The following is a 12478-nucleotide window of genomic DNA, read 5'->3' as shown; positions in this document are numbered from 1 at the left end:
TGCCCTCCAGCTTAGAGACTGACGCTGATGCCACCCCTCCTCCTGAGCATGTGCAGTTCCACCAGCCCATTTCTCGCTGCCACACACTCTTCCTTTCAGCACTAAGTTTGTTGTGGAAAGCATGCAGCAGCGAGACTGCACGCATCTGGAAGGTGAGGGAGAAGCATGTAAGTGCTGGTTTCTGACCTGGGGGATGGAGCCAGGGAGTGGTGGGGCAGGTGGGCGGATGGGCTTGAGGACAACACTTTGTGATTCACCTGTAGCAGCAAGAGTCAGAGCTGCCTCTGATTACAATGAGGACCCTCATTCCAGTCTGTGATATACAGAACACACAACCAGCATGTATATATACACACACTCCTGATCAATCAGGAATCTTGTACATTGCCCACAGAGAATGTTCTAATAGTAAGAGTCCATTGGTCCCAGGGCATGGTCTGAGGACACATGACACAGCCATCTTACTGAAGCTAAGCAGGGCTAAGTCTGGTCAGTGCCAGAGTACCTGGCTGCCTGGGAACTCCACGGGTGCCCCCTTGAGTTCCATGACAGAAGGGACTAAATAGCCAATGCTGCTGTTAATTACACACACACTCCATCTTGTCGCCTCCTAACACCAATCAATAGTCATCTTTTATTATTCAAACCACCAGCTCCTCTTCTATCCAGTCAATTTGGGGGGAAAAAATCATAGGGAAGAAAGCAAATTAAGCTAAGAGAAGTACAGGGGCTATATTTGCTTTTTGTTTTTATTATCAACAATCAGTTAATGGTACACTCTTGGAAAACTATATGCACATGTAGAAATATTTCCCCTTTTAAATAGAAGCATTCATTTTAACCACATATAAATAAATCTGAAAATCCTGAAACATAATTTATGACTGTTAATGCTCACAAACATATTCCAACACGAAGAGAGAGAGAAAACAAAAAACAAGAAGACATGCAACGGATAACCAAAGCAGATACCATTGCATAAAACTGGCGTCTCTAAACGCAAAGGAACTTAACTAGTGAGAATCTCATTTCTCCATAAAGACACACCGTAAAGACTACAAGGAGAGAAAACATTATTTATACGTCTAACTAGAGTAGACAAGTTTGTATCAATATTAACACTATACAATTGAGTCACAGAACACAGTTGTAGAAAGACACAGAAAAAATGTTAAAGCATACCTGTTGACATAACTAATACCTAGATTCTTGTGCATTTAAAATAAAGTTTTTTTAAAAACTCTAACAAGGGATGCCTAAAAACTGCATGGACAATATAACCATAATCTTCAGAATGGATACAGTCCATTCACCTGAAAGAATGTTATATCCTCTGGGGACATTTTGGACAGAGAATCCTCCTGTAAACGTCTCGCTGTACATTAAATACACAATGACAGTAGATTTGCAGGAACTGCAATAGGAGGGTGGGGGCATAAATGAAAAACTAATCATTAGGAGAATTGGTTATGTTTAATGGTCAGGACCAATTCATGTTCTCTCTCGCCGCAGGGCTGGAAGCATAGGCCAAGGGCTGCTTTACACATGCGTGTACAACTTGATTTGATTTCTCATCACTTTATTACTGTGCGCTTGGTGGACAACAGTTGAATGTGTGAAACTACTGACAAGCTCTGTGTGTGTGCGTGCACACACATGTGAGGGGTGATGGAAAGTCTGTGGTGTTAAATCTTTAACAGCCCATTCAAACATGCAAGTCATCACTGGGTGCTGCAGTCACCAACTGATGAACATGCTTGTGTGAACCAGGCCCAAATTGTTCATCATGAGCACAAACAAATGATTTGGCACATCACCCTAAATCTTCCTAATGTAGGTTGAGCCATATCCTCTGACACTGGTCAGATAAAAGCAGGTATGTTTGTTTAATGTGGGGGAAAGTAGCTTTTTCTAGTGGATAAAGAGAAAGCAGAACAAGATGCAACTTCCATGAGGTTCTGTATGCAGGACAACAAAAGTATTTGAGACACCTTCAAAGTGTGCTGTACAGCCTAGAAACAGCAATTAATCCACGTGGGCATCCATAAGTGGGGTGTATGAGTAGGTGTGACATAATATCTAGCACCCAAATACTATAATTTCTAGAATGTTCACTGCCAGTATATGCTGTCATATCTAATATCAAAGCACAGAAGTGGAGTTTCTATTAGTCTCACAGATACATTCAGACTTTGTGCTCCAGTAATGCTTCCCAAGTTACAGGTAATCAGTGTTTAATTTGTAAACTAAAAGCTCAAAACTATTTCAGTGCGTCACTCTGTGTGCTCACACCACTCTATACGGTGAAAATAATGTACTCTGCACATGTTTGGGGTCTCCTTCTTCCAGGGCCAGTCCTACCACTCAAAAAGAAGTTTTGGGGCCCAAATTTAGCCCTGCCGGGAGCGACAAAATTAGTTGCTTGATACCGGTATTAAGATGGGAGGTACAGACTTAGCCAGGGGCGGTGCCAAATCACGGATGTGGCGTGGTGACAAACAATTTAGATGATCTGTATGCAGCGTGGGTTGGGAACAGGACGTGGTCAGCCACAAATCGGTCCCAAGAAACAGCCTGGGGAGGGGGGAAATTACATTGCAGCAACAGCAGCAGCAGCAACAACAACCAAACAGCACTGGCAACCTGTCGACAGTTTTCTCCCGGTAAGAGGCTGCAAGGGTGGGTGGGAGGAGGCTGGAGAGAGCCGGAACGCAGCATCTCCTCCTGCAGGAAGATGCTGGACACGTTGCAGCAAAGGGAAGGAGCGCGGCTGTTTAGGCCTGCAGGGCCCTCGCAAGTCACCACGAGGAGGCCAGTTCTTCGGGGAGGAAGGCCCCTCTTCCTTGCACCGGCGTGGCGGCGAAGAAAGGAAAGGAAACGCCCACCTGCGCAAGCCAGCCCTCCTCGCGGCGGGGGACGATGCTGGGGAGCTGAGGCGCAGCTGGCTAGCGTCGCCCCACGGCCTGGCCTTCCTAGCCGGGCGCCCAGAGCGGCCTTTGCCCCGCCCGGGCTGCTGCAACCCCGAGGCGAAGGGCGCGAGTCCCTGCAGGGGGCGCCAAATCCTTGCTCTCAGCCGGGCGGCAGCTGGAAGGCGGCGGCCGGCAGCGGAGAGGCGCCCCGCCCACCCGCCAGTTCAAAACATGCTGCTCTTCACCAAGGTGCCTTTGGTGCCGTTGGGTCTCTGCAGTGACGAGAGCACGCTGGCGAAGGGCCCGCCTAAGGAATCTGGGATGGAGGTGATTGGCCCCGGCCCCGGAGCCCAGCCTGGCCCGGGCCCCGCCGCTGCCAAGCCGCCGGGCGCCGCACCCTTGCCAGCCTCGGGCCCCGGCACGCCGGCTCCAGCCCCTCCTTGCCCCCCGGCAGGGCTAGGGCCGCCGCCGCCGCCGCCGCAACTGGGCGCCGGGTTGGGGTTTGGGCCAGGCCCGCCGGTGCTGTCCGGGTCGGTGCTTTTGGCCTCTTTGCTCTCATCGTCCCGCGACGAGTCGGATTTCTTCCCGGATGAGCCGTTCTTGGCTGCCGCCGCCGCCGCTGCTGCCGCCCGCTCCTGCTTGCGGAATTTCGCCCTGCGGTTCTGGAACCAGACCTGGGAGGAGGGGAGGAAAGGAGAGAGTTGCGAGAGGATCAGAGAGGCGGCAGGGTCAGCAAACGCCACACTGGTTGCCGTAAAATGCTCGCTTGCTCCTTCTGGCCTCGTCTTTTGTAATCGCTTAGGCTGCTGTCCTGTGCCCACTTCCCTTGGGGTAATTCTCATTGCATTCCGCAGCAGGGCTGTCTTCCTTGCAAAAGCGCATAAGATCAGGCGCCAGTGCAACCCCGCTCACAAGCAGAAACGGGGCGTTGCCACCCCCAGCGCAACTACGGTATACTACTGTTGGTTCCGAGGACGGCAACCGATTACACTTCTAAGGCAGGCCTGAGGAGTGGATGATTTACATAAGCTTCCTCCCAAACCCTTCATTTGCCACCATTGCCTCTTTACAAATCATGGTGTGTTTGTTCTATGTGAATTGGCCGCTGTCTTGGGCAGGACTGGGGGAAATAAATATGCTGAAAGAGTCGGACAACCATCCAATCTTTTACCATCTTTTTTACTATGAATAGTATATTTAGCTATACATATACTATTATATAAATATACTATAGTATAAATATAAAAATATACTAGATATTATACTATAAATATACTGGAGTATAAATATAAAAATACACTCTATACTATAAATATACTGGAATATACAATAGTATATTTAGCTATACACTTGCTAAGAATTAACCGTTCATTCTTGAAATTCATATTAAGTTAGTTTGCAAGTGTGCTCAAAGGAGGGCGGAAATGAGCCTTTGCCATTCTGATTATATATCATGACTACAAATGGCCACTTGCAAAGTATGGCTGTCTGCAATGATCTGCCAAGCGGTGAGAAGAACTTTGCCCATCAAAACTGTAGGGAAGCAGAGCCAGTAAATGTCTCACCACTTGGTAGCTTGTTACAGACATCCAGCTTGTTGCATAGCTATAACATGATAAATCGTCGCGTATTACACAGTGTCCAAAGGACAGTAGCCAACAAGTCAAAAGAGATGCTCTGAAATAGATAGTTCCAGACAAATTCCACCATCTTTGCTCCTCCAGCTCAGCTGCTCTCAGCCACTTGAAGGTTTTCTGCTCTCTTAGGGCACTTCCAGACGTGCTTCTTGTAATGTTACACTGTGGTTGCTTTTCCACTATGTACTGCACTGTCCTTTCACACTGCAGTAGATACAGCACTTTGGGGATATGGTAGATTGAGCCTACCCCTTTTGCTTTTCCACTATGCTTTTCCTGTTTCTGTTGCGATTTGTTGTATCTGGGCATGCTTTCCCTCACACACACACCCTTGCTCTCTAACAAAAACAAAACCCCAAGACCATACAATAATGTTCACAGTCCACATATGCAGTCATTGCACAGCTGCACTGCTGTTCACACACACAAAAACAGGTTTTCTCCATTGATAAATGTGACACTTTAAGAACAGGAGAAGTAAAGGATTACAATGGATGGATGATGGCATCATGTTAACCCACATAAAAAGTGAATGAACAAAGTATGACAACCCTGGACTAAACACCCCATCTGGGAGTGCCCTTAAGTTACCTTGCCAGCCTCCCTTATTGCCCCCTATGCCTGAAACTCCACCCATGTTACTTTGTACAAACACATTATTTCCATTAAGTCTTTGGCATAACCCCTATCCCCTACTGTAACCAAGCCTAAGTGCCAGTGACCAGCAAGGCCTGAGTTTGATTTCTAATTCAGTAGCCATGAAACTCATTGGGTGACAGTGGGCCAGTCACTTAACTCTCAGCCTAACCTACCTCACAGGGTTGTTGTGGGAATAATATAACCATGCACACACTCTGGGCTCCTTGGAGTAAGAGCAGGATAGAAATGTAACAAAATAAATAACAAGTAATTTACTCCCCTCTGAGCTGCCAATGTGGGCAGTACAGAAGTTAAGTTGCTGGACTTCCTGGTGTAATAAACTAAGAGGTCAGAGGCAAATTCCCTTCTAACTATGGATGCTGAAGACAAACGTGACCTGCTTGTGAGTATTAGGTGACATCTGATGGCCGTTGCTGGTGGGCAGCAAGAACTCTCAGCTGGCTAGACCATTACTCATGGCTCCGCATGGCAGTTCTTAAGGTGCTGTGCTTTGTGAATGAACCAGAGCACACCTGCATGCCACGCATTTGCCAGTCACTACCTGACACACCAATCCAGCCATGGCATCTCTATACCCCTACAGCAGTGAGTCCTCCTTCTTTGAGGTGCTTCTTGTTCCATGCGGCTAGCTCTGTTTACTAGCATCTGGGATCACCTTGACATCCCTTAGCCCACTCCTGCAGTGCTGAGGCCTGCTTTGGCTTGGACATGTCTCTCACGTGCTGGACACATGAACTGCCTCCTATGCTACCTGTGTGGCATCTTAAGCTCACATAATGGCCTGCATCATTTGTATATCATGACCATCCTTTTGTACTCACAAGTCAGAATGTAAAAGAGTGAAGTGCTTATGGTATAATGTGAATTCTAATCCACATCCAGTGTAGCTAGACTGCAGATACGTTTATCTGGATGGTCTATAGGTATCACTATCTCCAGGTATCTATATCACTAATCCAGATATACCTGGAGTGCTATCAATCAATCAAGTTTATTTTGCTTTAGAGCCATCTTTATCTGAACATTTCAGGCTCCTAAAAACATAATCCATTATGTCTCCACAGACATAGCTTTGCAGTCAAGAGCTGGAAATGTTTGACTAACTACACGGCTTCAAACCTATCTCTAGAAAGGGTGAACTCTAGAGCCAGTCATGGTCCAGTCTCGCCTCTTCTCCAAGGCCATCTGTATTTGCATCATCCTCACAGGCTGCCCTCCTCAACCATTCCGATGAGAATGTGTTACTGGGTGACCTGTACACAACAAAGAGATGGCTCCAGCAAGTGAGCCCAGCCGCAGAAGGCGTGTCCTTGCCTGTTCACCCCAGAAAGTGGCTCTGAATGAACACTCATTCTTAAGAGCCGTAACCCTTCCCACGCCGAGTTTGCGACAGACTATACTGGAATGTCAAGCTTGATGCCTCTTTTATACCAATACAGAAGGCATCGCTAAGTAAGGCTGACCAGAAGACAGAAACAAACGGCCCAACATCAACAACAAAGCCTGAATCTTAAGAACTGAATCTTTAAAACCAAAGTCTGCGTTAAATTTCAGCCTGTGCTTTTCTAAATTGGGGAATGAAAATGTGCAAATAAAATACTCCTCGTCCCTCCGCTGCCAAACTCTGTCGAGTCACAGTCCGCTTTGTATCTGGATCGCCCTTTAATCCGCATCTTGTTTATCATTTCTATCCTGCCCTTCCTCCACGGAGGTCACGGCGGCGTGCACGATTCGTCCGCCTCGTTTGAGCCTCACAACCACCCTGCGAGGTAGGTGAGGCAAAGAGACAGCAACTGGCGCCCAACGTCATGCCTGAGCGGTGGGGACTAGCCCCGGGTCTCCCCAGTCCGAATCCAATCCGGGAGCCACTACACCCCCCTGACGTCTAGGTCATCATCGCACAGCCTAGCCCCGCGGAGAGGTCGCTTGTGCCCAAGTGGGCCAGTTGCTGCGGCCTGGACTTGAAACAACAGGCAGGGGCGCATTGCTAAGCACGCCAAGGGGCATCCAGTGGAGGCGGGCCCCCCAGCGCGCCTGGCATACCTGAACTCTGGCTTCGGTGAGGTCGATTTTCAGGGCCAGCTCTTCCCGGGTGTAGATGTCCGGGTAGTGGGTCTCCGCGAAGACCCTCTCCAGTTCCTTGAGCTGAGCGCTGGTGAACGTGGTCCTGATGCGCCTTTGCTTCCTCTTCTCGTTCAAGCCCCCGTGGTCGGTGAAGAGTTTGTAAGGGACTGAGGAAGGAAGGAAGGAAGGAAGGAAGGAGGAAAGGGAGGAAAAGACAAGCAGACCAGCTGGTAAAAAAGCACCGCCATTTCCCAGAGAGTCCCTTCTAGAAAGAGATTCCATATATCCTATAACGACCACTGCAGTTACAGGTGTCCAACTTAGTAGTATGACCGTGAAACCACGAACCGCATCCATTTTATTCCATTTTATACCATTTCCTGGGATGGTTGCAGATTTTATCTGGGATTTCTAAACTGGAAGGGAAAACAGACTTCAAACGAAATGGATCTGTTTGTGGTGGGGAGAAATATTCACATTTTGAAGACCGGTTCTTAGAATGAGGACTAATACTTTCAATACAGAAAGGGTTTCAAGGGCTGATGCTGGTTAATCTTCAAATGATCTCCACTGCCCCAAGAATTGTTTATTGCGCCTTGACTTGAATGGGACAACCCTTAACAAACGTTTTACCAAAATGAACGGCGGGATAGTGGGATGGGGGCGGTTAAAACTCATTTGGACAGAGAAAGGTTCTTTAGAAAGATAGACAAATCCTGCAGGTACCTGTTCCCTCAATGTAGTTCTGCAGAAAATCGCGAAAGGGAGAGAGAGAGAAATGCACAAAGCGCAGTTTGTCGTTGAAATCACGTTCACACCAAATGCGGATGTGAGTGTTTACACGAGAGAACGAGGCTGGGGTATCTTGAAAGTCAGCGTCCCGCTGCCAAGTTAGTTCGAATCGGTTTTAAATCAAAAGAGATCAAAATAGCCGGACGGCGCCAGGAAACACCAAGGATGCTATCCTGCTCCTACTGAATTCAATGGCAAAATTATCCCATTGAACTGAATGGAGCAGAATGGCTGACACCTCCGTGACTGCGCCTGAAATGGTGCAGCTACTTGGAAATTGCTTCCTTTCGCCCAAAAGGATTTTGTTCCAAGAGAGATGCTAAAAGGAAATCAAACGTCAATAATAATAATAATAATGATGATGATGATGATGATGATGATGATAATAATAATAATAATAATAATAATAATAGGAAGGAAATATACACCTCAGCCTTCATCTCTGGGTGGTTTGTTTGTTGTTGCTCCTGGGTGTGGTTTCTTAAAAAAAAATACAAGATGAGGATGAGGATGAATATGGTGAAGAAGAAGACAGTGTCAGTAATGAGCTTTCCTCTCGGCTTATTTAATTATTTTCCTAGCTTTTCCGTCTCCCTCGCAAAGTAAATAAATTATGCCGATCATTTTGGCAGCTTAAGATAATTTTGTTGGCGGTTTCGGGTGTGACTTCGGATAGTGTAACGGTGTAAGTGAATTACACCCCCCTTTCTCCCCCACCCCTCCTCTCTTCTCCTTCCCTGCAATCGCTCCTAACGTGATAAATTCTTTCATTTGTGTAAGCAAATTTCGTTTGGTAAATACTAAACACATTGCCATTTTCAAAATGCAATCAAAGCGAGATTTAGGCTGGGCTTGGTTTCGGTCTGGGCTGCTGGCTTCCCCCGTCCTCCTCTTGAGTTGCCAGCCCGGCGGAGGTCCTTACCTGCTGCGTATGGGCTGCTCTGATGGTCCCTAAGAGTGCCCAGGCTGCAGGATCCGGGCGTGAGGGACGGGCACCCGGAGGTGGCTCCGAAAGTGGTCCTGATGGGGTTATACTGGAAGCCGCTCGCTTGGCTGCACGAACTGAAGTCAGCGTAAGCCGAAGCCAGGCTGGACGTGTCCATACCAGCCATACACGACTCGTAGGCGGAGGAATTGAGGTAAGAATATTCCATTTTATACATTGAAAAGGCTCGGGGAGGCTCAGCCAACGTGTTTGGGGGCTGGCGGCGGCGGCGGCGGCGGGGGTGGGGTGGGGGGGAAGAAGAGGAGCCTCGGATCGGGCTTGCCAAGGGGGGGTGGGGGGAGAGCCAAGGCAAGGGAGAGATGCTCACAGCTCAGCTCTTGCTTCCAGAGTGGCCTTCCTGCTACCAGCCGAGCCTAGTTTTATGAAAAAACGGCTCCTATGAGCTGCCTTGCCTGAGGTCTCTAGAGCATATAGTCCTCATAATAAACTTGGCTCTTTCCACTTGGACAATAGCAAAGCGGTTGGTCTGATCTCTGGCGCTTTTTACATGACAATAACTCATCAGTCTATTGGGCTGGCAACTGGGGGGTGGGGGTGGGAGTGGGGGTGGGGGGGAGCAAGGAAAGAGTGGAAGAGGAGGGGGGGAGAGAGAGCGAGAGCGAGCGAGCGAGAGAGCTGTCCATGTTCCCTCTGGCTGATTCCTGCATCTCTAATTAGAATTTAATACACACCATTTACGTCCCGGGCCTCCTCTCTCCCCCCGCTTCCCGCTTCCCCCTTTCCCTAAGCAGACTCCCTGCCCTTTAATTCAATCAGCCTCCTTTGGAAAGAATGAAAGTTGGGTGACGATTTCCCCTGATCCGATTTGCCCGAGCTTTTAAGCCTCCTTTTTAACTGATCATATGTACCTGGGATGGAAGAAGTGTGTGTTTGTGTATGTGTGGGGGAAGTGGGGTGTGTATGTGTGCAGAGGTTTTCCACCCTCCAACTTAAAAAAAAAACCCCACATATTTTCCTCCCCCTTTTTCAGGCTTTTGATTAAGGAGAGAAACCTTGATGTCATCGTGAAACCTGTTTTGTAAGAGCGTTACACGCTCAATTTCACTACAAAGAGACCCCCTGAAGAGCGTGAAATGTTATAAAGGGCTTGGACACTGGCAGAACTCGGGCACCCTGTGAAATTGACTGGGGGGGGGTCACGGTGGGTAGGTGGTGGTGGCGGCGGAGGAGGCAGAGGACTCTGTGATATAGTGGACTTCTCCACAAAGACACCTGGTCTACAAGAGAGAGGTAGGGTACGGGGGTGGGGGTGGGTGGGAGACAATCTCAGTGATGCTCATCCAAAAAACGAGCTGGGTAGTGGTCGTTTTGCAATGGTTGATCTCTTCCCGCCCCCACAAAAAAGGTGGCTCTTGGGAGTAGGTGCCCCCCTTAATCAACAACTAACGGGGAAAGACCTCTTAAGACCAGCATCTGGATTCGAAATAGATGCAGCCCTAGCCATTAGGCTGGGCTTTCAGATGGTGGTCCGTCCACATATAAGTTTTTCTCATCAAGATTAATTTTGTTTCCATTCTTATTTTCTCTGGTCTCGTTGAAATATGAGGCACCCATAGAAGATGTATGAGTGAACCAGCATGTGTTCACGAAATACGTTTTCCTAGCCACCGTCAAGCAATTAAAAAACCCCTGGATTCCAACGGGAGAGATTCAGTCCCCTCATAACTCTCCTGCTGAAATCAATGGGACTTTAAACAGTGCATTATTTCTTTATCATATTTATCAATTATTATTATTATCTGGGTCTAGCCCTTTCATTCTTGCACGTGCTTCTTTTGCTGAAATTGGAAGGTTCTCTTTCCCTTCTCCCCTTGCGAAAATGTAGATCGGAATGACTTTTATATATACTATAAAACAATTCGATCTACAACTCGGTGATGTGGACTGAAGAAGCTTGGTTCTTTCGGTGAAGTCAAAAAGTATTTCGCGTTCTGTAGGCTCCTTTAAAAGGACGTCTTATACTTCCCCTGCATCATTATTAATTATAATAATAATTATTATTTCTACCCGCAACGAACCCGAGCTAATCAATTCACCCCCCAACGGTTCCTTCACTGTGGATTTAATTGAGCCCCATTTGGTAATAGTCGGTTGCTTGTTTGTAGCTGATTATTCTCCCCCCCCGCCCAACCCCGCCTCGTCCACATATATAACTAATACGTTTCATTTTCTTTCATTAAAATTTCCTCTTGGGCTACGGAAGAAAATGGCAAGGTGAACAGCAATGTTTGGGAAAGGAAAATCAAACCAAACCAGTCCGAAGCCTCGGCGCTCTTTCCATGTAAAGAAACCCTCGATATTTCATAACATATACATGTGCGCTTAATTAGCTTCATTACATTCATTACTCCACTTTCTGGCCTCAGTAACAAGTCGGTAATGAAAGTAACAAACCCTTCGAGTATTTACAAGGGGGCGTTTAGACCCATCCGCCCGATTTGCCGAGCCTTAAGTGGTTTAGCTCCCAAGCCAGCCAACGAGCAAAGGGGAGCCTCGCGTGGGAGCGGCCTCTTGACTTCCTTTCACCCGTGTTTTTATGATACATTCAAAATACTCGCAACCGGAACTTAATTAAAACCATGGAGGCGAATGAAACGGGAGCGGGTGGGGCAGTGTGTGTCTGTCTGTGCGTCGCGGAGGAAGGAGGTTTTGTACATGTCACCGCGAGTCACGGGCGAGTAATAATAATGAAGGATTCCTGAACAGATCGTCCTCCGCACGCCCCTTGAAGTCAACGTCCGAATTCTCACTGGCTTTCAATGGCTCGGAATTGCATTCCAGCCACCGGCTTGCGGCGAGAGTTTGATGGTGGTGTCGTCTTGATCTCTTTTTAATTGCTGCTGTGCAATGTGCGTTGGAGAAAGCGCCGGCCTGGGGTGGTGGAGCGGAGTCACACACTCCGAGTGCTCCTCCTAAGAGCAACCTGGGTGCAATTCCAGAGCAAGCGTGGAGGAGGAAAGACTGGAATGGGATCCCAAGTTAGAGGGCATATTCGTTGGATGACCTTAATAGGCCAAAATCACAGAAAGGGGGGTGGTGTGTGTGAAGGGACATCTGCCTCCAGTCTCCAAAAGCTCAAAGGGCAGCAAAGAGTGATGAGGATCGAAGGACTGTTACGAACTGGACGGGGCTTTCTTTGCCCTCTGGCTCATGAATATGAATAGTAGCCCACTCCGAGAAGAGAGAGACACCGGCTTGCTTCGGTCACAACCCCAAGCGGATTGGGAGGAGCGGGAAGGGCCCTGGTCCAGCCGCTGTCTACCCGCCCAAAGGCTCCTCTTGTGCACGTGGTTTGGTCTTGACGGCCTTACTCCGACCCGCGCTTGTGAGATTAGTGGGGAGCAAAAGCGGTTCTTGAGAAATCACACTCGACGAGCGAGATGACGCGTAATGCCGAGATTAGGTGGGCC

At 48.1% G+C, this 12478-nt stretch overlaps 1 protein-coding gene across 1 annotated transcript; it reads right to left on the bottom strand.

Annotated features, from left to right (window-relative positions):
- Positions 1-731: 731 nt before the first annotated feature.
- PHOX2B (paired like homeobox 2B) lies at positions 732-9225 on the bottom strand. The gene is made up of 3 exons (XM_053258041.1): positions 8985-9225; positions 7250-7437; positions 732-3583 (listed from the first exon to the last, which is right to left on the bottom strand). Exons 1-3 carry the CDS (start codon positions 9223-9225, stop codon positions 3134-3136), a joined length of 879 nt encoding a protein of 292 aa, XP_053114016.1. The 3' UTR covers positions 732-3133.
- Positions 9226-12478: the final 3253 nt, after the last annotated feature.

This window comes from Hemicordylus capensis, chromosome 5, assembly GCF_027244095.1.
Source record: "Hemicordylus capensis ecotype Gifberg chromosome 5, rHemCap1.1.pri, whole genome shotgun sequence".
Taxonomy (NCBI): domain Eukaryota; kingdom Metazoa; phylum Chordata; class Lepidosauria; order Squamata; family Cordylidae; genus Hemicordylus; species Hemicordylus capensis.
The sequence above is the reverse complement of the archived record's forward strand: the minus strand, read 5'-3'. Positions and strand labels throughout refer to the sequence as shown.

What these genes read in the sequence shown, in the direction of transcription:
- PHOX2B (XM_053258041.1), bottom strand. Translation starts at nt 9,225, where the DNA reads ATGTATAAAATGGAATATTCTTACCTCAATTCCTCCGCCTACGAGTCG. An exon ending in GAGCAGCCCATACGCAGCAG is followed by an intron (nt 7,438 to 8,984) that starts GTAAGGACCTCC and finishes TTCCTTCCTCAG; the next exon opens with TCCCTTACAAACTCTTCACC. An exon ending in TCACCGAAGCCAGAGTTCAG is followed by an intron (nt 3,584 to 7,249) that starts GTATGCCAGGCG and finishes CCCTCCTCCCAG; the next exon opens with GTCTGGTTCCAGAACCGCAG.